We start from the raw sequence: 23,107 nt of genomic DNA, 5'->3' as shown, positions 1-23,107 counted from the left end.
AGCGGGGCTGGTAGAGGCCGTGCTGCTGGCTTTGAGGATGGCAGGTGCAGGGCCCCGGGCCAAGGAAGGGGGCAGCCTTGAAAAGCTGGAAAAGGCAGGAATGGGTTCTCCCTGGAGCTTCCAGTCCAACCCATTCGAGGACTTCTCAACTGCAGAACTGGAAGGGAATAAATCTGTGTATTGTCAAGCCCCCGAGTCTGTGCTAATTTGTCACAGCAGCAAGAAGAAACCGACACACAGGTGTCGGCCCCAAGCAGCGGCTCCTGCTTTCACTTTGGTGGGTTTCTTGCATCATTTCACTGAATGTTATACCTTTTCAGGTCTGTGTGGGCATCGTTAAAGCATGATAGAAAAAGAAAAAGGAAACAGCATGGAAACTTGATCAATAAGAACATACAAAACGAATATATCCTTTTATGAGAATTTGCGATGGGTCTTTAATTCCTGGAAATTAGAGTCACGGCTACTCATTTCCACTCCAGCCAACACCGGCCTTCGTGCCACGGCCCCTTGGTGCACGTGCCGGCAGCGTGGCCCGTCACCCGCCCTCTGCTCTGAGCTCTGTGCGGATTCTCACGTGGCAGGCTCAGAGGTCAAAGCCAAGGGCAAATGTTCTGGAATGTGAAAGTGCACTGTGTGCTTCGACAAATGTCGTTAGGTGAGACCAAACTACCTTCCAAATAGCAGCAGTTTACAGCGTCTGCAAGCAGTTTGCCCCTCTTCATTATGAAGTGACTGAAACAACAAGGAACAGCGGCCAATCAGCTGCCCTGGATCCAGTTCTTCCAGTTGAACGCGGCGTTGGCCCCGTGGGTCAGGGTCCGCACGGGCGGGCTCACCAGCTCCCACTTCCCCCTCTCTCTATTTTCTTCGCAGAAGCACATACCCAGGGACGGGATCTGGAACAGAGTGTTAAATCCGTTAGGAATGTTTTCTGACACGTCGGTGGATTTCAGCCCGGTTTTCAGGCTAGCTGCTGGGAGGGCGGCGGGTGCAGCTGCCTGGAGCCCGGCGCCGCATTTCCCGCGGCCGCTCTCCACCGGGCAGGGGCTCAGGGCCACGCCTGGCACAGCTGGTGGCATCGGGCGGGTGGGGCCCGGGATGCACTCCACACCCTGCAGGGCACGACGGCCCCAGTAAGCAACTGTCCAGCCCAGCAGTGCGAGGCTGAAACCCCCGCCCAACTCTAAGGAGCGGTTCCCGCTGTCGCACACAGGGTCACAACAAGATACAGATCGGAGGAAAAATTCAGGCCAACATTTAGACGTCAATTCCGTCATCTGGCAAATGACTGCATAGGACCTGCTCTCCGTTTCAAATCCATTTTGATGGCATGTTTTCTTGTTTTTTCTAATTTTTCTCTCTCGTTGTAACGTCTAGGCGTACTTTGTCAGATCAGAGTGGAGGCTGGCGCTGACTCAGGGACGGCTCCCTTCTGCGTATGGGGGTGCCAGGGCAAGGCCCTGCAAAGCTTGTTTCCAGCTGCCCCCATTTGGAGGCCCAGGCTCGGCCGAGCCCCTGGGTGGATTTTGGGTGTGCCCGGGCAAGTCCAGCCCGTGTTGGGGGTGGGAGGAGGAATGCCAAGGGGTCCACCAAGTTTGGAAGTTCAAGGCTGGCATCTCAGGAGGGCGGGAGAGGCAGGGAGAGGGGGGATGAGGCCACCCAGATTTCGGGAGCAGTGGCAGCCACTTGCAGTTCTCGGCCAAGGTCTGGCGGGGGCAGTGCCATCATCCTTGCTGGGTGAGCAGACGGGAGGAGAGCCCCGGGCTGGGGGGCTTGGTGCAGGGGCACGAGGGTGAGCGGGGGGTGCAGGGAGAGAAGCTGACCGCATCGGAGCCCACTGGCCGGGGAGACAAGGCGGCATTTGCAAGGCCAAGAACAACGTTTCCCAAACAGGTGGCAGCTGGGACAGACCAGAGGGTGGGGTCCCCAGAAACCTCTGGGAGAACCGGGTCTCCTGTTGGGCGTCAACCATGGCCCAGGACCCTGGAGGGCTTGGGGGCCGCTGGGCCCTAACCGGGAAACGCCAGCTTGGAGACTCTCGGAGGGGAGAGGGCTTTCTCCTCAGCTCCAGAGGAAACGGAGCAAGGAAAGGGGAGCCGGCAGCCACCACTGGACACAACCGAGGGCTCGGGGCACCGGCTCTCTGACTCTCACCCACCCGGCGGCGGGAAGGCATGCTCTCTCTTCGGCAGGAGGTGACTCAGAGAGGCAAGGCACGGCGGGCGGTGGCCGGCCCGGGCCTGGGGGTCTGGCTCCCTGAAGCCCCCAGACCTTTGCAGGGGGCTCAGTGACACCTCTCTGCCTGCGCCTTGTGGCTAATAAGCTCTGGCTGGCCGTGGTCCTGTGACAATTCCACGCGGGGAGCAGGTGGGGGCGCCTTATGTCCCGGATGCAGCCGCTAGTGCACGGCCAGCTGCAGGTGCAGGGCTCACCTGGGGTAACTTGACCCAAAGAGACCGGGGAGCGGTCCGCCAGCCCTGCGCAGGTTTTGGGGGAGAGGCTGGGTCTGCGTGCCTGCCCTCGGCTCCCTGAGAAGAGCCAAGCCCTGCTCTGCGGCCGGTGCTCACCAAGCCCCCACCGTCCTGTGTTCCTGTTTGCCTTCTGTTTACTTTCTTGGCAAGTATTTTCAGGCAGCCCCCAACTAACGCCAGGTGCCCCAGCAGCCACTCCCAACCCATTTGTCCTGTGGCCGGATCTCTGTGAAGGCAGGAGGGCTGGAGGGTCCTTCATCTGTAAACTGTCCCTGGGTCCCCAAAGAGAGTCAGCCCAGAGCCTCTCCTTCCTCCAACTGCTCATCCAGATTGCTCACCTTTATGCAACAATTGTCTGACTACGGGAGTTGCAAAGAATTATAATATGACTTTAAAAAAAAACCCAAACGACCCTGTGCCTTGCTCTTTCTATTGTGCCGGTAGCAAATGAGCAAGGTTGCAGCGATGGCCTGAGGACGGACGCGCTCGCCGCCAGCCCCGCCGGCAGCTGTCCTTTGCAAGAGCGGGGGCGGGCTCTTGGGGGACAGACAGGGCCCTGCCGCCCGGGGTTAGCCCGGCCCTTGCTCATTCTGAAAAGGAGTGTGATGACCCTGCATCTTCGGGTGCTTGGCCCAGGGGCCCAAGAAGCAGCGTGTGCACCTACCTTCCTCACCAGCTGGGCAAAGTCCCCGCTGCCCCGCGGCGGCAGTCCGAGGAGGGGCCGCGTGCAGGAGTCGAGCGCGGAGCCGTGGCTCACGACCAGGATGACGCCCGCTAGAGAAGAGAGAGCACCTGTAGGGGACCAGGGGCGCCCGGCCCACGGGGTGGAAGCCCGTTCGAGTGCTCCCAAGCCTCGGGGGCGGGGAGAAGTGGAGAAGAGGGGAGGCGGGTGTGGTGGGCAGGAGCTTCATTTGCATGGCATAGGGTTCTTCAGAGTGCACCCCAACTCTCACGCAGGGTCTGGGGGCGGCAGGAGCTGCCCATGAGCCTGCCCTGGATGCACCTGCTCGTGGGCAGATCTTCTGGGCTTCAGGTTTCTTAGCCGGTTGATCACCAGGTGCTTTAGATAAGAACATCCAGGATCCCGAGCCTCCCTCAGGTGACAGGGGGTGTCCTGAGCCAGCCTGGGGGAGGGTGTGGGAGGAAAAGCCCTGTGCATCTGCTCCAGCCCGGACAAACTGGAGCCGGGAGCATTGGAGCCGGGCTTGGCGGGTCAGGGAAGATGTCCCAGGGCCCCCCACGGCTGCCAGGCAGGGCATGTCAGAACTGGGTGCTTCCCTCTAAGGATAGTCCTGAAGCAGAGCGATCCGTTCAGGTCTCCTGCGTGACTGTACCTGCTGCCTGGTGACACTGAGGGTGAAGCCCCAGTCTACTTCTGCTGTGTTGTTTCCTGTTAACTCCCTAGCCTTCTCTTTGCTCCCCAAAACCACCATGTGGCTGCCAGGAGCTGGACTGAGCCTGGACCCGCGGATCTGACCCTTGTCCTGCTAGCTCTAGCTGGGCACCCAGGGCTGTGAGCCCTCTGAGCTTCAAGGTCACCCCGTGTAAATGGAGGTGCCCATGCTCTGCACGCTGTCTGGCAGACAAAGTTTGGGGCAGGGTGTGGTATGTCCCGGCGATGGGTGCTTGGTAGCTTTCCCCCGGCCCAGCTGGGTTTTTTGTTCGCCTGCCTCTTACCTCCCTGCCTTCACTCAGGCTCCCCTTTCCCGGGCCACCCTTTGCCTTCCAAATCCTGCTCATTCTACCGCTCAAATGCCGCATCCCCAGAGCCCAAGCCATGCATGCTGAGGCCACGTGTGAACGGGTCCCGTGCACACTGCAGCGACAGTGCCCAGACAGCAAGGGATCTGTGCTGCGTTCCAGAAGAGCTTGGGGTCATAGGGAGCCTCTGATGGTGGTCCTTGAAAGAGGACCATCCTGTGGACATGGGAATGCACCCAGGATGGAGGCTTGGCACGGGGGAGCTCCAAAGATGGGATCCCAGTTGTGCAGTTGAACAATTTCATCTCATTTCCTCTCTCCTGGGAAACTGTGGCAATAATTGTGAATGATGAGTTGGACAGTTTGTCCAATGCCACCAAGGCGTGGATTCTGAAAGAATGTGCCCCAGGGTGCTGATGGGTCAAAACAGGCAGAGTGAAGGAGCCTTCCACTCAGGCAAGTCTGGGGGATGCCGGGTTGGAGAGGTTAGAGTCTCTGCAAGTTGTCTCGTGGCCCTTCCAACCTCAGGGTGCTCAGGGCTTCGTCAAGGGAAGGCCAGCGCTCAGCTGGCCCCCAAGTTGTTGCCAGTAGCCCCCACTGTCCCTGGGATGAGGGCTGGACAGTGCACGTGGGGCAAAGCCGGCGTGGTGGAGCCCGGTCTCCTCCTAAATGCCTTCCTGCAATGCAACGTAACTGAACATTGCACGCACTTGTGCTTCTTTCTCTGACAACATTCTGAGCTTCTCGAGGGTAGTGAGTGTGACTTATTCACCTGTATTTTTCTCAGAACGTTCTATTTGGGAGTTGGCACATAGGTGTGTTCACTATACACTTGCTAATTTAAATTTATAGAGATTAATTTTTAACTTTTTCTTATGGAAAATTTCAAATATACACCAAAGATAGGTTTAGTGATTCCCCATGGACCCATCACTGTGTTCCAAGGATTGTTAACATTTTGCCCACCCTTTGCCATCTGTCTACCCCACCCCCTTTCCCCTGCGGTGCTGTAAAGCACATCCCAACCACAGCACGCCGTAGACTATATCTCCAAATGATAAGCGCTTTTTTTATTCTCCTCTAACTCTCATGCCATAATCATGCCTAAAAAAGTGAACAAAATTTCCTAAATATTAATGTATTAGTCTTTTGGTTTCTAAGAAGCGGCTGTAAGTTATTTATTTGTTTTAGGAGGTACTTTTGAGAAATAAAAGCATAACCTTGCAAAAATATCTAACGAGCCACTCCTGCCCCCACTTCTGTGAATCAGCCCGTGAGAACATGGCCTTGCAGGAGAGTATCAAACGAACGACTCCTGCCCCCTGCTTCTGTAATCTAACAAATGACTCCTGCCTCCCGCTTCTGTAAATCAGCCCACAAAAGCACGACCTTGCACCTGCCTTCTGCTTCTGTAACCCCGCTTGTAAATTTCGCTTAGCAATGCATTAGCCAATGAGCAAAAGTCATGCTGCTCCCACATAAAATCCTATGTAAACCTATGGAAACTAAAAAATGGGGCTCAGAATTTGGCGATTGACTCTCCTCTGAGCCCGTGCATAATAAATCTGTTCCTCCACCTCTCTGAGTGTCGTTCTGGGTTTCTCTGTCATTCAGAACTCCTGGCTTTGCTGCAACAGTACCAGGGATTGAACCAGGGACCTCGTACACATGAAGCACGCACTTAACCACTGAGCTACACCTGGTCCGTGCCGTAAGTTATTGTGTGTAGACCCTGCTGCCCTGGGTCTCAAGGCACCCAGCCTGGATTTGGCGGAGGCAGTGAGTATGTACCTGGGCACCCCACTACTGCAGGGGCTGTGATGTCAGGTGCCACTGGTAGGGGCCAGGGGTAGGGACATGACTAGTTCAGAAAATCGGCCAGTTTCCTCCCATCCCAGAGGTAAGACCCCAAAGCCCAGAAGGGGGGAGCTCACCCCGAGGAGGTGGAGGCACTCACCGTCCTGAGGGCAGCTGCTGACGATGCGTTCTATGCTCACGGAGCACCTGTTGATGTACTCGTCGTAGCCCTCGGCCGGCGTCAGGGAGGACAGTGGGAACACAGGCCTGCAAGGAGCAGAGAGGGGTCGCGGCCACCCGGCACACTCGACCGGCTCAGCTGGAGAAGAGCGCAGCCTTCAGCACGGCTCTACCTCTAGGCATGGCGCACAGCCAGCAGGGAGACTCCAGCTTGGCACTCAAAAACTGGCAATAGGCTGCAGTTTAAGGTCAAGTATGCCTTTTTACTGTGTACTAGAGGGGTTTTGGCAAAGAGCCAGACGTGGGAAAAGAACTAGAAAAGTCTCCGGAGCAGAGGCCTTGAGAATGGCATACCTGTAATCAACGTCGACGTGGAAATTTGCCTCTTTCAGCTCTGCCAGTGTCATGAAGTTCGGGATGATTTTGCCAGCTTCCCACTTGGTCCATTCAAAGATTCCAGGTTCCACTCTTACCTTCACCCTTTTCTCCAGCCTGAGCTCTGCTTTCGACAGGATACAGTTGTTTACCATCTTGTATGTCCATTTTGGAACTACGTAAATAGCTTTCCTTCTAGGTTCTAGACTGTTAAACACACATCTAAGTCATACTCAAAAACTGTTATTTTCCATGGCAAATAGTGTCCTGTGGTTAAACACAGCTGGGCTATTTATGAGACAACAACTGCCAGGAAAGTGGAAATCCCCTGTCTATCAGGGAGGTACAGACAGACAGCAGGAGCCCTCTGAGAAATGTCAGCCAGTGGGAGAGTGTGGGGGAGCCTCCCAGGAGCTGGGAAGGGGCCCCCACCAGCAGACCCATCCTGCTGCTCACCCTGAAATGCTGCTCTACAGCTAAACCCAACACCATGGGCCTCGGGGCTAAAACTCTGGGCCAAGATGGGAGCAGACCCATAAGGAGTTGGCCAATCCAGTGATGAATGGAAAAGATGTGGCCAAGCCAGGGAGCACCAGCCCGATGAAAACTTAGAGCAGGCTGAGCGAAAGGTAAAGGGTGGGAGGAGACCATCTCCTGGGCCATTCTGTTCCTTGTAACTCACTTTTCCCAAGCATTCTGTACCTTAACTGATAAAGAGCTTATAAAAGGTAAGGTCATCTTTCATTGATTGGGGGGCACCTTCATATTTTTATTCAAAATGAAAAAAGTGTCATTAAACTCAAATGCTAAAAATAAAATGATTTCCTAAATGTATTCTATGCCATTGGAATGGGCTCCTTTGTCAAATACGTTCAAAAAGGTTGTTAAGCCAAGTTGAGCAGGCCCCTGAGTTCTCCCTTAAGCCTACAATGTGCTCCTTTCACTGAGAGTAGACTTTAGGCAGAAGCAATTTGGAGAGCTCCCCCAAGGGCGCTGGCCCAGATGTCTTTCTCTTAAGGACATCTCATAGGCCGCTGTTCTGTGGGTCAGAATTTGGGAAGTGGGTCCTATGGACAGCCAATGACCTGGCATTTAAATTAAGTTTAGCATATTAGCATTTCAGGTGCCAGTCCAGAAAACAGGTGGTTGATCATGGTTGGGACTGAGAGAGGAGGTAGGTGTTGGGGATTCAATCGTGCCCCCCACAAAAGACTTGCTCAGGCCTGAATCCTTGTTCCTGTGGGTGAGAGCCCAGTTGTGAATAGGTTGGAGATGCCAGCATGAGTGGAGGAGTGGGCTCGTCTGTGAATAGCATTTTCTTGGGACTTATTTAGACCAGAGCCAACCGAACCAGGTGGGCCTCAATCCACATGGCTGGGGCCCTAATAAGGAGAAGAAATCCAGACAGAGACACAGAAGACTGATCCCGACAAGCAGAAGCTGGAAGGAGAAGCCATGTGCCGGAGGCCGAGGCACAAGCCGAGGAGCCCCCAGGATCGGGGCAAGCCAGGGTCCCACGCTACAGACTTTGGAGAAAGCATGGCCTCTTGAGACCTTGGTTCTGGATCTCTAGCCTCCAAAACCACAAGACAATACGTTCCTGTTGTTTAAGCCAACCCATTGTGTGCTATTTGTCAAAGCAGCCTAGAAAACCAAGCGAGCTGGGTATTCTCGTTTTTCTGAACTAACACAGAATTGACAAACCTGCATTCTTTAAAAAAGCTCTAGATCTTAGTATGTTCACAATATTCTGCTTATGGAGTGAGAAGGCAATGAGATGCCATGTTAAAGTCACTGTCAGAAAATAAATTTAGGAGCTTTTAATGTATTAGAGACAGAAGTAATAGAAGTCAGGAAAATCTTCACAAAAAAGGGAATTACATAGAATAAAGAGAGCCATGAATTGTAATAAAGAAGGAATAAATTTATGAGAAGTGTTTTTGAAGGTCGAGGCCATGTGCTTTGGTGATGAAGGCTAGCCAAAAGAATATTCACCTTCTTTTTGTTCCTATGATGAGAGGTTGGGCAGAAAAGGGATATTGAGGTCACTATGGGAGGAAATCTTAGCTGCACCGTTGAAGTGCCAGCCAGGTGGGAAGCAGGGCTGTCTGTGATGTTTCCCGCATGCTCACTGGTGGGCAGCTAGCCGAAGACCAAAATCAAGCTGGATTGGAAGGTCCGTGGGAAAATAACAAGCATCTTACTAGGCGTAGAACCAATCGAGAGCCCTGGGTATTGAGCGGTCCCTCCTCCCACACACAGGGAGGGGGCAGGGCCTCAGGGAGGGGAGCAGAGTGGGGGACCCCCTACCAGGCTGCCTCCTCTGGGCAGGACCTTGCTGCTTCTGGAAGCTGTAGTGGCAATGGTCTCCTAATGGAGGTCAGCTTCGGCCATGCTGGACAGCTCCTCAGGCAGGTTCCCTGCCAGGGGAAAGTCACGCATTTGAGCTTAGAAGGGACCATGGGAATTCCCAGGGCTATGGGGTTTTGAATGGCTCTTTCCAGGTGTTTTTCAAAAAGTCAACAAGTGCTCACAGACCTAACGACACTGCATTCAAGAATCGGTCACGGGACCGTGCCTGCTAGCAGTTCTCAGAGGGCTGCTGCCTAAGTGCTTTACGCTTTTGATGTGGCCACTCATTGCCAAAACTCCAGTGCTTACCTCCGCTCACTCCCTCTCCCCTTGAGAATAACCACAGATTCGAGGCAATGCGAGACTCTCGCTGAAGCTCTCACCCACCTTCCAGGATGTGCTTGGCTGTCTGCACGCAGCGGAGGGCCGGGGAGGCAAAGACGGAGGTGATTCTGACGCCACTGTCCAGCAGCGCTTCCCCTGGAAAACAGCAGGTGCACGAGCCCCTTCAGCGTTCTCACCTGTGAGGGGTGGCAGCTGGCTTCCTACCTGTGGCCGGCAGGACCCAAGATGCCCCAAGAGTGCTGCCCCCTTATGTAAATACCCCGTATGATGCCTCGGGTAAGGAAGGAAGCTGTGACTGGGATGAGTTGTCACTCCCACGATGTAGTCACAGTGCATGGAGAAAGGAGATTACCCTGGGTGGGCAGGATCCATTCAGGTGAGCTCTTCCCAAGCAGAGGTTTCCTCTGACTGGCCACAAAAGTCAGAGGGATATAAAGCAAGAGGGCCTCAACGTGCAAGAAATTCTCCCTTGCTGGTATCGCACATGGAGGGGTCCACGTGGCAAGAGGTGAGGGCAGCCTCAGGAGGCAGAGATGGCCCCTGGTTAACAGCCAGCAGGGAGAGAGAGCCTCAGCCCTACCCCCCACGGAACCACAGTCTCCCAACAACTAAAATGAGTTTGGAGCTACTTCCAAGAGCCTCCAGATGGGAACTCAGCCCAGCGCTTGGAGATCCTCTGCTCAGGATCTCAAAGCGTCCAGCCACCAAACTGTAGAACTGCGAGCTAATAATGGTGTTGTTTCAAGTTTGTGGCAATTGCTAAGCATCAATAGAAAACACACACCACCCAAAGTTCCTGGACGCACAAGCCTGTAGGCCATATTTCTTCTTGTAATATTAAAAGGCCTGGTCTCCCTGCATCTGGAAAGGAGACGGTCTCTGCAGTAGAAACCCTGCACAGTGCCACAGGCCGGTGAGGTTAGTTGGAGACTGATGGTGGCTCACACAGACACCCATGCACAGACATGACCAGATCCAGAACAGCGACGGGCTGGCATCCTCACCAGCCATGAAACGCACCTGCGAAGTACACTAAGACGCACACACGTAGATGCACGTGTGCTGCACACACACCCAGGTGCGCACACACAGCATGGGCAGACCAGAGTGTGCTGTGGTGTGTGAAGCTGGCTCACGCAGACCTGTGTCCGTGTCTTCCCAACTCCACGTCCAGTGACCTCTTATTGGCAGCTTGAAGTAAGTCATGGCGTGAGGGCAGTTTTGACACCACTGAAATCAGCAAGTGCTACAAACCAGGGCTTCCCCTCCCTGCCCAGAGAGCTGGATGCTAAGCGTATACCAGCCCACCACTGGGAGAGGAGTGGGAGAGCTGGGCTCTAGTCACTTCCTTCAATCAACCAGCTGTGTGGTTTGTCTCTCTAGATTTGAGTCTCTTGATTCATAAAATGAAGACCAGATGAATCTCACGTTCTCTTTTGTCCTTAAAAGGCAATTGTGTAGCGTTAAAGCCCCAGACATAAAGCAAAAGCCTAAAGTGACATTTCGAAGGAAAGCCATTTTTCGTTAAAAATGACATCATTCGTGCGCGCAGCGGTCGTTGATTTTTCCTCCCTTCTCTTGTCCTTTCCACACCTACCTTCCATTTCGAGTTTCAACATGAATCCCCCCAGCACCCATTCCCGGTTAAAATCTCTGCTCACCCATTTACTAGCTGAGCGACCTCGGGCAAGTTACTTGGCCTCTCGGGGCCCCAGCGTTCTCATAAGCAGAGTGAAGATCAGCTAAAGCTGCCCTCAGCTTCAAGTCGTAAGGACCCAGCACACCTGCGCTCTAATCACAGCTCTGAGTATCGTTACCATTCCTGCGGCACGGCCCTCAGACGCACCTGCAAGCCTGGCCTGGAAGATTCCACACGATGACAGCGGCGGATCGTTCTCGAAGTCCCTGCTTCCGTTCCTCCGTCTGGGCAGACTGCAGGGGAAGTTCAGGTCTGGCCTGTAGTATTTTCCTAAAGCGGAAGCAAGGGTCAGACGTTCAGCTTCCTCAGTTGGGGTGCTCCCCAAATCGAGACCCGTGGTTATTGTTATGGTGGAACTGTGTCCCCCAGAAAGATCCAGTAAAGCCTGCACCCCGGTTCCTGTGAGTGTGACCTTATCTGGAATTAGGCTCTTTGCAGGTGCCGTCGGGTTAAGAAGAGGCCATACTCGGGTGGCCTAACCCAGGGGCTGGGGTCTATAAGAGGAAATCTGGACACAGAGATGCGGAGAGGAGAACCCACGGGAAGGTGGGTGGAGATGGGTGGGCGCGTCCACAAGCCGGGGGTCGCCAGCAACAGCAGCGGCCAGGAGGGGCGCACGGAATAGACCCACCTCCGCGTGCACAGGAGCAGACCTGCCGAGGCTGTTCAGACGCCGCCAGACGGTGGAGAGCGCGTCCTTGCTTTAAGCCACCCGCCTTCTCAAGGCGGTTTTGGGAAATGAATGCAGTGTGCATTTAAATGATTGCTGCCTGCATTTGTTCTTGAATATGATCCATGATGTGGCTCCATTTTAGAAGGAAGTGCGGCCCTGCTGCGCTGGCAGCGTTTCCTCTAGAACAGGAAGCGTAGGCTGAAGCCCTAGGAACCGTGAGAGCCTCTTTGTCCTCCCCCAACTGTCAGGAAGATTCACTTGTGTTACCTTCCCGAGAGCTTCCCCGAGAGACCAGGTACCTTCCCGGAGCGATTTAGCTTGACAAGAATTGAAGTTGGCCTCAGTTAATTAGCTGACATTTGACCCATTCCCATGGCTTTGAGCGTATCAGATTGCCTAAGGGACAGAACGCATATGGCAGGAAATGCTCCTGCATTGAGCACTGTGCAGCCAACTGCTTGAAGGCTGGACTGTAGATCAAGGGGATTCACTGGGACCCTCCCGTTCCCTAAGAGGCTGCACAGCATTATGTATGGCTCACTTTGGGTTTGACCTTGACCTCTAAGATCCAACAGTCGGGCCACAAATCCCAGACCAGCAGTTACTAGTTGTGTGACTGGAGGCAAATTATTTCATCTCTCTTAATAAAAAGAGGAAAATGATAGAGTGTTTTGACGCACCTGTGAGAAAATGCAAAGAGCCTCTTGTCTTATTGCAAGTGGTCAGGTAGTGAGAGGACTGCTCTGTCACCACGGCGACCCTTCCAGAGGAGACTACGCCCCTGGAAGCCCCCCACTCCCGCCTTCTCTGGTTTGCCCCCAGACCTGGCTACCCCCTGGTTCTGGCACCCTGACTTGCCCGAGACCCACTTCGTGCTCCAGGGCAGCCCATTCCCTTGCTCTACCTGCATCTGCCCTGCCCGCCCTCCTCACGACCCTTCCAGCCTTTCATAAGACAGAGAAGAGGCGGCAGCCGCTTCACCTGCCTGCATTCTCAGGTTCCGTGGAAACTTTGGATTTCCCTTGGCAGGGTCATAGCCTTCTGACTCATGAGCTGTCGAGGCCTGTACTAAATACCAAAGCCCCAGCTGGAGTTGTCTATTTTCTGTTTTTCTCCTGAGGGACGGTCTCTCAACTTCACCAAGTGGCCCAAGATGCTACTTTCTCTATCTAGGTCTTTTGCTTTCGCCGACACATCATCGGTGGTCACTGCGGGAGGCTGAGAGCAGAGCTCAGAAGACGATTCTGGTGGGAGATGTCTGCAGAGTACAGGGTGCTTGGAGCCCACACAGCTGGGGTGTGGGCGCCTTCCGAGAGTGTGGGTGCTTGGGCCAGAATGGAGCAGAAAGGAGGGAAAGTGGGATCAAAGGAGAGGCCAGCAGTCCCTCCCCCAAAATGCTTTTGTGTCCACTTGGGTTGGCCACTCCAGGGAAGCGTGCAGCCAAATACCCCATTGCAATTTATTTAAAAATGTAACATGCAAAATTCAGACAAATTAGACTGTTGTTATGCACTTTACCAAGGTCTTCTTTACCTTATAAAAAGATATACGGGTTTCCTTTAAGTTGGGGATTTCTGATGCCTTTAAAATTTTTTCCTGTCTAGGTGACTTGAATTTTGTCCAGATGACCAACTATTTTTTTTCTTTTTTTACAGAGCCTGAGAACTACTTTTGGTGTTGATTGTTTTGTGTTGGCTTTCCACGCCCATCTCCCCTAACACACCCTCCCCCCCACACACACACCGACAGTGTGCCAGTTCAATCTGCAGTTTCAAGAATGGTTTTCATTACAAGAAAGTTTCTTACAATTATCGCCTTGAATGCCAACTCATCCTCACCTCCGCCTGTGGCCTTGTTATTTCTTCTCGAGCCTCTGTACCTCTACTCGATCTTATTTTCTTGAGACGACCATATCCTCAGTTATTGGAGTTCCTGGAGATGTTCAGCTGGGATGGGATTTGCTCAGAGGTTTTCTGGTGTGTGCTTGTCCTCTGCCAATGGGCTTCCCTGTTCAGAGTCCCCTTTGTTGTCTCAGGCAGGTTCCTTGAGATGACTGCTCCTTTCTGAGTGAGTGGAATTACTCTAGAGCTGCCGTTTGCCGGAAGGCAGTGCAGGGCAGGGCAGGGCAGCATCTGTCAGCAGGAAATCCTCCTGCTAGTGGTGAAGGCCTGGTGACTGGTGGTTTCGGTGTGACTGTGTGAACTGCCTTAGCCTTTCATTCGCCTCTCTCCAGGTTTCCCCTTCTTGCAGCTCAGCTGCAAAGATTGCATATCTGCACATCTCCTTCTTGGTCTGTGTTTCTGTCACCAGTCTGTGGTGACCTATAGGGTTTGGGGAAGCTTTTTTTTCATATAATAAACTTTATTTTTAATCAGGAAAGCCTTTGCTCTTGGTCCATGCACCCTGATCTTGTTGGTCAAAGCAAGGGGTAATCCAAATGGTCAAAAAGCTCATGAAAAGATGCTCGACATCACGAGCCATTAAGGAAATGTAAATCCAAACCACAATGAGATCCCATTTCATACCTACTAGAACGACTGCTATTAAAAAAGTGAAAAATAGCAAGAGTTGGAGAGGAGGTATAGAAAGTCTTATCCACTTGTTCTTTGTTGGTAGGAGTGTAAAATAGTGCAGCTGCAGTGGAAGACAGTTTGATAGTTCCTCAGAAAAACAGCATAGAATTACCACATGACCTGGCAATCCCACTTCCAGGTATATAGCCAAAAGAATTGAAAGCAGGATCTTGAACAGATATTTGCACTGTTCATAGTGACATTATTCACAATTGCTAAAAGATAGAACCAACCTGAGTGTCCATCAACTGAGGAATGGCTAAAAAAATTACATAGAATGGAATATTAGTCAGCTGTGAAAAAGAATGACGTTCTGAAACATGCGACATGGTTGAACTTGAAGACATTATGTTAAACTGATAAGAACAGATAATACATTTGATCTTAGCTAAAAGGCCAGAGGACTGGAAATAACCATCCCAGGGTCCACAGGATGGAGTAATAGAATATGGATTAGAGTGGACTTACTGGTGTTCTGCTGTGGAACTATTGTGATTAGTAATGGAAGATATTGTAGCACTGATGTGGAGAAAGTGGCCATGGTAGCTGCTGATGGTAGGGAGAGGGAAGAAGAGATATGATGTGGGGGCATTTTCAGGATTTGGAGTTGTCCTGGGTGGTGCTGCAGGGATGGATGCTGGACATTGTGTGTCCTGCCATGGCCCACTGGGTGGACTGGGGGAGAGTGTAGACTACAATGTAGATCACTGTCCATGTGGTGCAGCAGTGCTCCAAAATGTACTCAACAGGTGCAGTGAACGTGCCACGATGATGAAAGAGGTTGTTGATGTGGGAGGAGTGGGGTGAGGGGCATGGGGGCATATGGGGACCTCATAGTTTTTAAATGTAAATTTAAAAGAAAATAAAGAAGAAAAAAAAAGACATCATGTTGAATGAAATAAGCTGGACATAAGAGGATAAATATTGTGTGATCTCACTGATATGAAATAATTAGAATAAGCGAAATTACCAAGTCTGAAGTTACAATTCAGTTACCAGGGGCCAGGGTCGGGGTAGATAATGGGAATCCATTCTTTTTTCTTTTTAATAGGAGGTACTTGAGATTGAACCTATGACCTTGTACGTGGGAAGCAGGAGCTCAACTACTGAGCTGCATCTGCTCCCTGGGAGTTAATTTTTTTTTCTTTTTCTTTTCTTTTCTTTGTGATCTGTTTTATTGGGGTATAGGAGATAGGGCTTCTACTCCTCCTAGAACAGTTTCTGCAGCTTTTTCTTCTTGGAGCTGCTCTTACTGCTGGCAGCCTCCTCGGGTCTGCTGCTGGCAGGCTCCTCCAGCGAGGAGAGCTCCTCTTTTTCTTGGAGGCGCCTCTTCCGCATCACTAACTGGCTTCTCTTTGGGCAAAGACGTCTTCCTCCTGGGGACACTTGGGCTGCCAGTGGTCTCCTCAAGGTCACCACTAACCAGCTCCTCCTTGGACTTTCTCTTCTTGGCTTGGAGTGCGAGGCAGACAGTGCTCCCATCCCGTTCTCCTGAGGCACCTCCCGAAGCTTCTGCTTTTTCTTCTTTTTGGGTTTCCCAGTTGTCTCCTCACACTCTTCTGGAGTACTGCTGTTGATTTCTGAAGATGTCAGAGCAAGCACAGCCAGCTGCTGCTTTTCCTTCTTCAACCCTTTCTTCTCCTGTTTTTCTGGCTTCCTAGTAACCTCTGCAGCTGCTTCCTCTGCCTGAAGCACCGCCTCCTTCATGACATCGGATTCTTGCGTGGAATCTCTCCTGTCATGTAGGACAGCCGCCTCTCAACCTGCTCTCGAAGCTTCTCCCCAAATACTCTTCTTTTTTTAAATTTTTTTTATTTTTATTTTTTTAAAGATTTATTTATTTATTTAATTTCCCCCCCTCCCCTGGTTGTCTGTTCTTGGTGTCTATTTGCTGCGTCTTGTTTCTTTGTCTGCTTTTTTGTTTCTTTGTCCGCTTCTGTTGTCGTCAGCGGCACGGGAAGTGTGGGCGGCGCCATTCCTGGGCAGGCTGCACTTTCTTTTCACGCTGGGCGGCTCTCCTCACGGGCGCACTCCTTGCGCGTGGGGCTCCCCCACGCGGGGGACACCCTTGCGTGGCACGGCACTCCTTGCGCGCATCAGCACTGCGCATGGCCAGCTCCACACGGGTCAAGGAGGCCCGGGGTTTAAACCGCGGACCTCCCATATGGTAGACGGACGCCCTAACCACTGGGCCAAAGTCCGTTTCCATCCCCAAATACTCTTGTGGGCACCTCCGAGGAGCAGCCAGTCCGTGAGGCGAAGCTGCGTTTGTTCGCCAGGTCCCCGGAGAGGCGGCCCCTGCTCTTGGTGGCTGCTCGGCCAGTGAGAGTGGAGTGGAGAAAGGGTCCATATTTGGGGGTGCTTCCCCTCATCTTCAGGGCTCTGGAGCTTGGTCCCCCTTGCTGGGCCCTGGGAAGTCATTCATAATTGGGGCAGAGTTTCTGTTTGAGGTGACAGAAATGTTTGGGTGATGGTCGCCCAACATTGTGAATGTAATTACATATCTGAATGTGGTTAAAAGGGAAAATTTTAGGTAGTGTATATATTGCTAGAATAAAAAATTAAAACAAAAAAAAATCCGCAAAAAATAACAAGCACAGGATTATACAACATAAAGAGCCAACCCTAATGGAACCTATAGATTAAATAATATTCTCTCATCAATTGTAACAATGGTACCACACTAATGAAGTGTTGAAAATGGGGGTGATACACAGGAACTCTATTTTCTGCATGATCTTTCTGTAAACCTACAACTGCTCCAATAGATAAATAAGTAAGTAATTTAAAAAAAAAGCCAGGGGTAACTGCCCTTGTTCCTCTGGTGGAGGGGCGCTGCATCCGCCGAGGTCCGCTGGTGGCAGCACAGTGTCTCCATGTTCCCGTCACGGGCGGGAACTCTCATCGTCCTTGACTCTTTCTTTGTATACATAGGTCAAGGTTTGGGATTTCAAAGAGCTCTCTCACTGTATTAGAGTCTCCTGCTTCTCATTTTTCTTCTCTGCTTGTGGGAAAGAGAGGAGAAGGGACAGAGAAGTCTTCCAGCTTTAAAACTAGAAAGCGCTGGGATGGGTTTGTCAAAACGACTTGGCCCTGACGTTTGGCACTGCCTCAGAGCGGGATTCTCTGCCCGCGGAGCTCTCCCCAGCCCCTGGTCCCCGGGAGGCTCCGTGCGTGTCTCGGCTCCTAAGTCTTGAGGGAGGCCCTGTCTGGTAGCCTTGGCAGTGACGTCGGCCTCTGTGCCACGGAAGCCTGCAGCCGGCCTCGGGGAGTGGAAACCCTCTTGGTCTGATGAAGCAGTGGGCGCCTGCTGGCGTTTGAGGGTCCCCCGCTGCCCTAGAGTTGAACAGCCTCTCTGCGCTGTGTGTTGCGATGGAGGACCCCCTGAAAGTGTTTCTGGTGGGGCTGCTCCTCAGACAAGCACACACGCAGCCTCCTGCAAGGTCACCCCACGTCTGCAGGGCTCGTGGGCCACGTGCTCGCCTGCACCACTCCAACCCGCCCGCCCCCAGTGGTCAACCAGTGGTGGTATGTGGACACTGTCCAGTGACATCCTGTGGGCCCAGATGCTGGATGGTCAGTAATCCCAGGCCCCAGCACCAAGCCTGCGTAGCACTTTGTTGTGGCCATCCCATGGTCGTGGCTCTGGGCCATGCTTGATGTGACAGGGCAGGCCCTGGTTCCTCCAGGCCAGGAATGACTCTCATGGTGGCCCTTCAAAAGGTGGGTAGTCACAAGGGTGAAGCTGGGGCTCCCTGAGTTTGGCCACAGTCACTAGGCTGGGCCTTGCCACTTGCTACTCTCGGGGTGCACAAGAGAAATGCAGAACTCTTCCCTCAACAACCTTGTTCCCCGGGAAATCACCAGGGCAGATGAGCCCACCTTAGGTGGGGTCAGCCATTGTCTCCTGACCTCGCCCTGGACGTGGAGATGCTGACCTGACCTTCCAGGGTCTGGGACAGGTGTGGGCCTCCTGGGGGACCCAGAGGGCTCAGCTAGCTCAGCTGCTGGGATTGGATTTTACGCTACGCTCAATGCTTAGTCTATGTACTTAGACCTGGCTTGAGATGGTGGCACTCTAGACCACTGTGGCGGTTGGATATTACTTATGAATTCCAAAAAGGAGATATAGATTATGTTTGTAAACTGGTCTGTTCCTCTGGGTGTGATACCCTTTGACTGTATTAGAGTCAGCTGAGAGGTCTGATTAAATTATGTTAAGATTAGGGCTGTGATTCAACGACATCATTAGAGTGTGACTCAGCATCGAGTCCCAGCCTCCTGTGGGCTGATAAAACAGACTCTCACTCAGAAGGAGACACACAGAAGCAGATACGCAGGAAGAGGGAGTGCTCCACAGACATGGTCCCAGGAAGAGAGATGAGCCTGATGCTCTACAGCTGACCTTGTGGGGAGACCAGAGCACCTGAGCCCAGACAGAAATGAGCCCCCTGGAAAGAAATGAGCCCCATCCCTGGGATAGAAACAGGCCCTATGCCAGCCTACAGCTGAGATGGGAGGAAGCTGGGACCACGGAGCCTTAACAGAAGGGAGGAAGGCTGAACCCTCACAGATGTCGCCCGCCATCTTGCTTCAACATGTGGCAACAGATTTTGGATGAGAAAGTACCTCTTATGGTACCTTGAGTTGGACTCTTTAGGGCCAGGTGACTGTAAACTCTACCCCAAATAAATCTCCTTTATAAAGCTCACAGATTTCTGGTGCTTTGCATCGGCACCCCTTTGGCCAACTAATACAACCACCCACGAGGGGAAGTATGTCATTTAGATACGGGCCTGTGGACTTGTACTTACAAGAACCATCCTTGACCTTGGTGTCCAGAAGGACAACGTGGGGGTGAGAAAGACACAAGTAGGAGAATACGCCCACCTACTGGGCAGCACAGTCCAAGGGACAGCGGCAGTTAGGATCAGCTTGGAGGGATGGAAGACCGAGAGACGTGGCATATGCCAGCAGCTGGGGGTCAGAGACCACAGGCCAAGGAGTCCTGCTCTGAAGTCGGGGCCACAGCCTCCAACCAAATGCCGTAACCAGGACCACCCGGGCACTCAACTGGCAGAACTGCTCATAATTTGTAGCCATCCCTCCACCTTCCAAAAGCACTGGGGGCAAGAGGCTCACATACAGCAGGTACATTCAAGTGCAGCTGTGTGATGCCTGTGGAGAGAGGTGTAGCCTATAAACCTCCCACGTCTGTCATCTCCACACAGACGTTCTAAGGGAATGGTGCCGTCCTAGGAAAATTACAGAGGTGGTCCAGGTTAGACCCATCCTGGTCCGTGCTGGGGTGCTGCCTGGGCTCTACCTACCGTCTGGGGTGGAACACTGCTGGAGCCACGACTTCCCGAAGATCTGGTCCACTCTCTCCCCGTGGCGCACCACCAGGACGCTTCTCCTCATGATCGTGGCCTGGGAGCAGGAGAGAAAGAGGCAGGCGGGCTTCAACATCAGAACGCCCGACTTCTCAAACAACGTCTCTCCTAGGCAGCCCGCAGCTGGCCTGGACGTCGAGGCTCTTCCTTCCTTGCTCAGCAGCTAGAGCACGACTTACCAAAGCCATTCCAATAAAATCACACCTGCCATTGGAGGCAGGAACCCCTTTAACTTCTTCTGGTTTTTAATTTCCTGGGCACTATAATAACACCGTGAAGGAAATGAAGAGAACAGCCCACCCCATAGCACTTTCCTCTGTTTGCTTCTGTTTGCTTTTTCCCATGGCCTCACCCCTCTTTAGTGCCTGTGACTCCTGAGGACATTACACATATGTATTTACAGCCTCTCCTCTTTGCCGGCACACCTCCTCTCCTGAGGAGCCTTCCAGGACCATCCCCGTGCTGGTCCATGAAGGACGGTCCCCACTCTGAGTCCCTTTGCTGCCTTCTTACAGCTGATCTTCCTCAGTTGGGCTGAGAGCTGGGGAGGGCAGAGTTCCATTTTGCTTTACTTATGCCCCTGCCCCAAGCCCAGGAGAGTCAGAGTGATTCACTGTTTCCATGGCCACTTGTCAGGGCCATTCTCCTGCAAGGCCCAGGTGGCCACTGAGCCTCCTAATTGCCTGGGGGGCACACATCCACCCCCTGGTCTTGGGGAGGCCTGCACTTGGGAGAAGCAATCCAAGGCACACACATCAGGTGGTGATGTGGGGTGTGGTCTGTGGTGGGATGTGGGATTTGGAGCTGTTGGTACGCCCAGAAAATCAAGTCCTTAAAGCTAATCCATTCCTGTGGGTGGGAACCAACCTTGAGTAGGACCTTTTGATGAAACTGCTTCAGTTAAGGTGTAGCCCAGGGTGAGTCTTAATCCTCTTACTTGAGTCCTTTATAAGAGGAGTGAATTTCAGACAGAGAGAGAGAAAGGTCCAGAAGCAAGAAGCTGGAGGCAACAAAACCCAGAAGAGAAGGGAGAGCCCAGCAGGTGCCATCACGAGCCTGGCCATGTGACAGAGGAGCCAAGGGTCACCGGCAGCCAGTCTTCAGAGAGAAAGTATCACCTCTGATGCTTTGATTTGAACATTCCCACTGCCCCAATCTAAACGAATGAATGCCCGTGCTTTAAGACACCCCGTTTCATGGCATCTGCTTTGAGCAGCCTAGGAAATTGAAACCCCATGGAGGCCCCTCCTCAGGGGAGCTGGGCCTGGCTCACACCCCCGTGCTGGGAAGGAAGGGTCCACTTGAGAGGTACCCTGGGCACACTCCCTGAGAACAAGGGGAGGGAGTATGCATGAGAGCTGGTGGTGAGCCCCTGGCCAGAGGGTTGGGGGGCAATGTGCTAGGTGCCGAGGGGCCAACACAATGGCTGTGTTGAGGACAAACCCCTCTGGGAGCCAGAAATAACTGGCTGAGACCCAGGCCCCACCCTGGCAGCCGGCGTGGACCCCCCACTTGCTCCCTGATCTTGCCCAGCCCCAGCGAGGCCCACGCAGCACCAGGCCGGGCTGTCTGGGGGACTATTCTAGATTGAGGGGCCCCCTTCCTATTGATGGCACAGCGTGGGGGCCCCATGCTTGACACCGGGAGCAAAGCCACAGATGCGGGGTCCGGTCCTTGGGGGTCCCCAGTCCCGCTGGGGTGTAAGGACAGAGGTGGAAGACGGGTCACAGGTGGTGGGGAACAGGGTAAGACAGATGACACCTGCTCGGGGGCGGGGGGCAGGAGGGTCTCTGGGGCCTGGCCAAGCCTGGAGCCAAGGTCCCTGGGTGGGAAGGGTGGGCAGGCTGCCCTTAACGAGGGGGTCTGCCTTTTTGTCCCCCTTGCTTTTCTCAGGTGGAGCCTCCTCCTCCAACCCCGCCCCACCTCGGACCACACAGCTCTCCGAGGCAGCGCTTCGGGCTTAAAATGAGAGGTCATCTTTTTTGTGTCTTTGCTACTGAGTGGGGCAAAGCAGGGAGGTGACCAGACATGGTCATCTGTGCCTAAACTAGCACGCCAGCCCAGGGTCCCTCTCTGATTCCCCGAAACCCCAGGAGAGGCAGTGACTCATTTCAGAAGTAGCCAAAGCTACTCATAATCTCTTTTTGGATTTGGATTCTGCTAACAGTGGCTGAACCTCAGGGCTCTGGCATCAACCAGCTGTTTCCTTGGAGACGGTCTCGGCTTGAGATCAGCGAGGAGCAGGTGGCCCCAGGGTATCTCTGCACAATGGGAAGTGATGGTGGGGCTGGGACAGAGGGGACCCCATTAAGTAGGGCTCTGATGAAGGGTGGGGGCAAGCTCACCTGCCCACAGGTGTGCTGGGCAGCCCCACGGGCTTTTCCTGAGAGCTCAGCAGCTCCTGCCAAGTCCCCCCAACTCCTCGCGGAGACCACGCTGACTCTCCAACTGCTTAACGCACTGGACCTTTTCTGAGGGTCTAGCTATATTTTGAGAGGTGCACGAGATGGGGTACCTGTGAGCCGATGAGAACTTTTGAGGTCCCTGGACATAATCAGCCAGGGCTGCTGGCAGAAGTCGAGGCAGACCTTCTCCTGGGAGGACCGCGGCCGTCTAGCTGGGCCCACAAACCCGCCCCACGGGCCAGCTGCGTTTGTCTCACGATTCTGCAGCCGGCTGCGCAGGCCTTGCCGACGGGGAGGCGGAGATGCTCGTTTTGTTCCTTTTCCCGAGAATGGATATTAGAATTGAAAGACCCTCCCCCTGCCTGCCAGCTTGCAAGACACACACTCTCAACCTCAGTCCTCCCGGGGACAAGCTCAGGGGACGGTTGAGGCACGGGATTGAGCTGTGGGGTTCGGGAGCTGAACCTGAAGAGCTCAGGATGTGAACTTTGAAACACGGAGGGTCATCAGGATGAAGAGAAAGCTCCTCGGGGACCGGAGGGGACCCAGCGCTGGGCCTTGCGGGTCAAGAGAGGGCTGCCCTGATTCTCCAGCCCGAAGGCGCGGCTGGCTTCCCGCGGCTGCCGTGGCGAGCTGGGGGCTGACAGCTCTGGCATTGACTCGTCTTCGTTCTGGACACGTGAAGTCTGCAAGCGGGTTCCCTGGGCACGGCTAAGAGGCTGGCAGGTCCGCACTGGCCCCAGCGACTCTGGGGAGGGCCCCACCAGCTGGCTGCCGGCGCCAGCATCGCGGCCTCCGTGCCGTGCTGTCTCCTCCTCTGTCCGCCACGTCGTCCTCTGCCCCCTCTCTAAGGCCACCTGGTCGGATTTAGGGCACCCCTGGCCAGGGCAGAACTATCTCCCCATCTCAAGACTTGCACCCGCCACGCCTGCAAACCCTTTTTCCTTATAAGGGAGCTTTTATGGGCTCCTGGGATGAGGAGCAATGCCTTGGCACCACTGTGCAGCCCCTTACAGGTGCTGGGTAGAACCTGCTGCCCACACAGAAAGGGCGACCTGGGACAGGTGAGGTGGGCTCAGTTCTCAGGGAGGCAGGTGTCAGGGTTTATCCGGCGAACGCATCGGCTCATTTAGCCACAGC

General features: G+C 53.6%; 1 protein-coding gene across 1 annotated transcript in view; it reads right to left on the bottom strand.

Annotated features, from left to right (window-relative positions):
• Nucleotides 1–343: 343 nt before the first annotated feature.
• UBASH3A (ubiquitin associated and SH3 domain containing A) overlaps nt 344–23,107 on the bottom strand; it is a 60,281-nt gene continuing 37,517 nt past the window's right edge. Inside the window, exons 8-14 of the mRNA XM_058296285.2 lie at nt 19,500–19,599; nt 11,071–11,193; nt 9,267–9,359; nt 6,507–6,651; nt 6,133–6,239; nt 3,139–3,248; nt 344–899 (exon numbers count right to left, since the gene is read on the bottom strand). Coding sequence (XP_058152268.1) covers nt 762–899; nt 3,139–3,248; nt 6,133–6,239; nt 6,507–6,651; nt 9,267–9,359; nt 11,071–11,193; nt 19,500–19,599 — 816 coding nt within the window. The 3' untranslated portion in view covers nt 344–761. The remainder of the gene's footprint in view (nt 900–3,138; nt 3,249–6,132; nt 6,240–6,506; nt 6,652–9,266; nt 9,360–11,070; nt 11,194–19,499; nt 19,600–23,107) is intronic.

This window comes from Dasypus novemcinctus, chromosome 4, assembly GCF_030445035.2.
Source record: "Dasypus novemcinctus isolate mDasNov1 chromosome 4, mDasNov1.1.hap2, whole genome shotgun sequence".
NCBI classification, from domain to species: Eukaryota; Metazoa; Chordata; class Mammalia; order Cingulata; family Dasypodidae; genus Dasypus; species Dasypus novemcinctus.
This window is presented reverse-complemented; position numbering and strand designations above follow the sequence as displayed.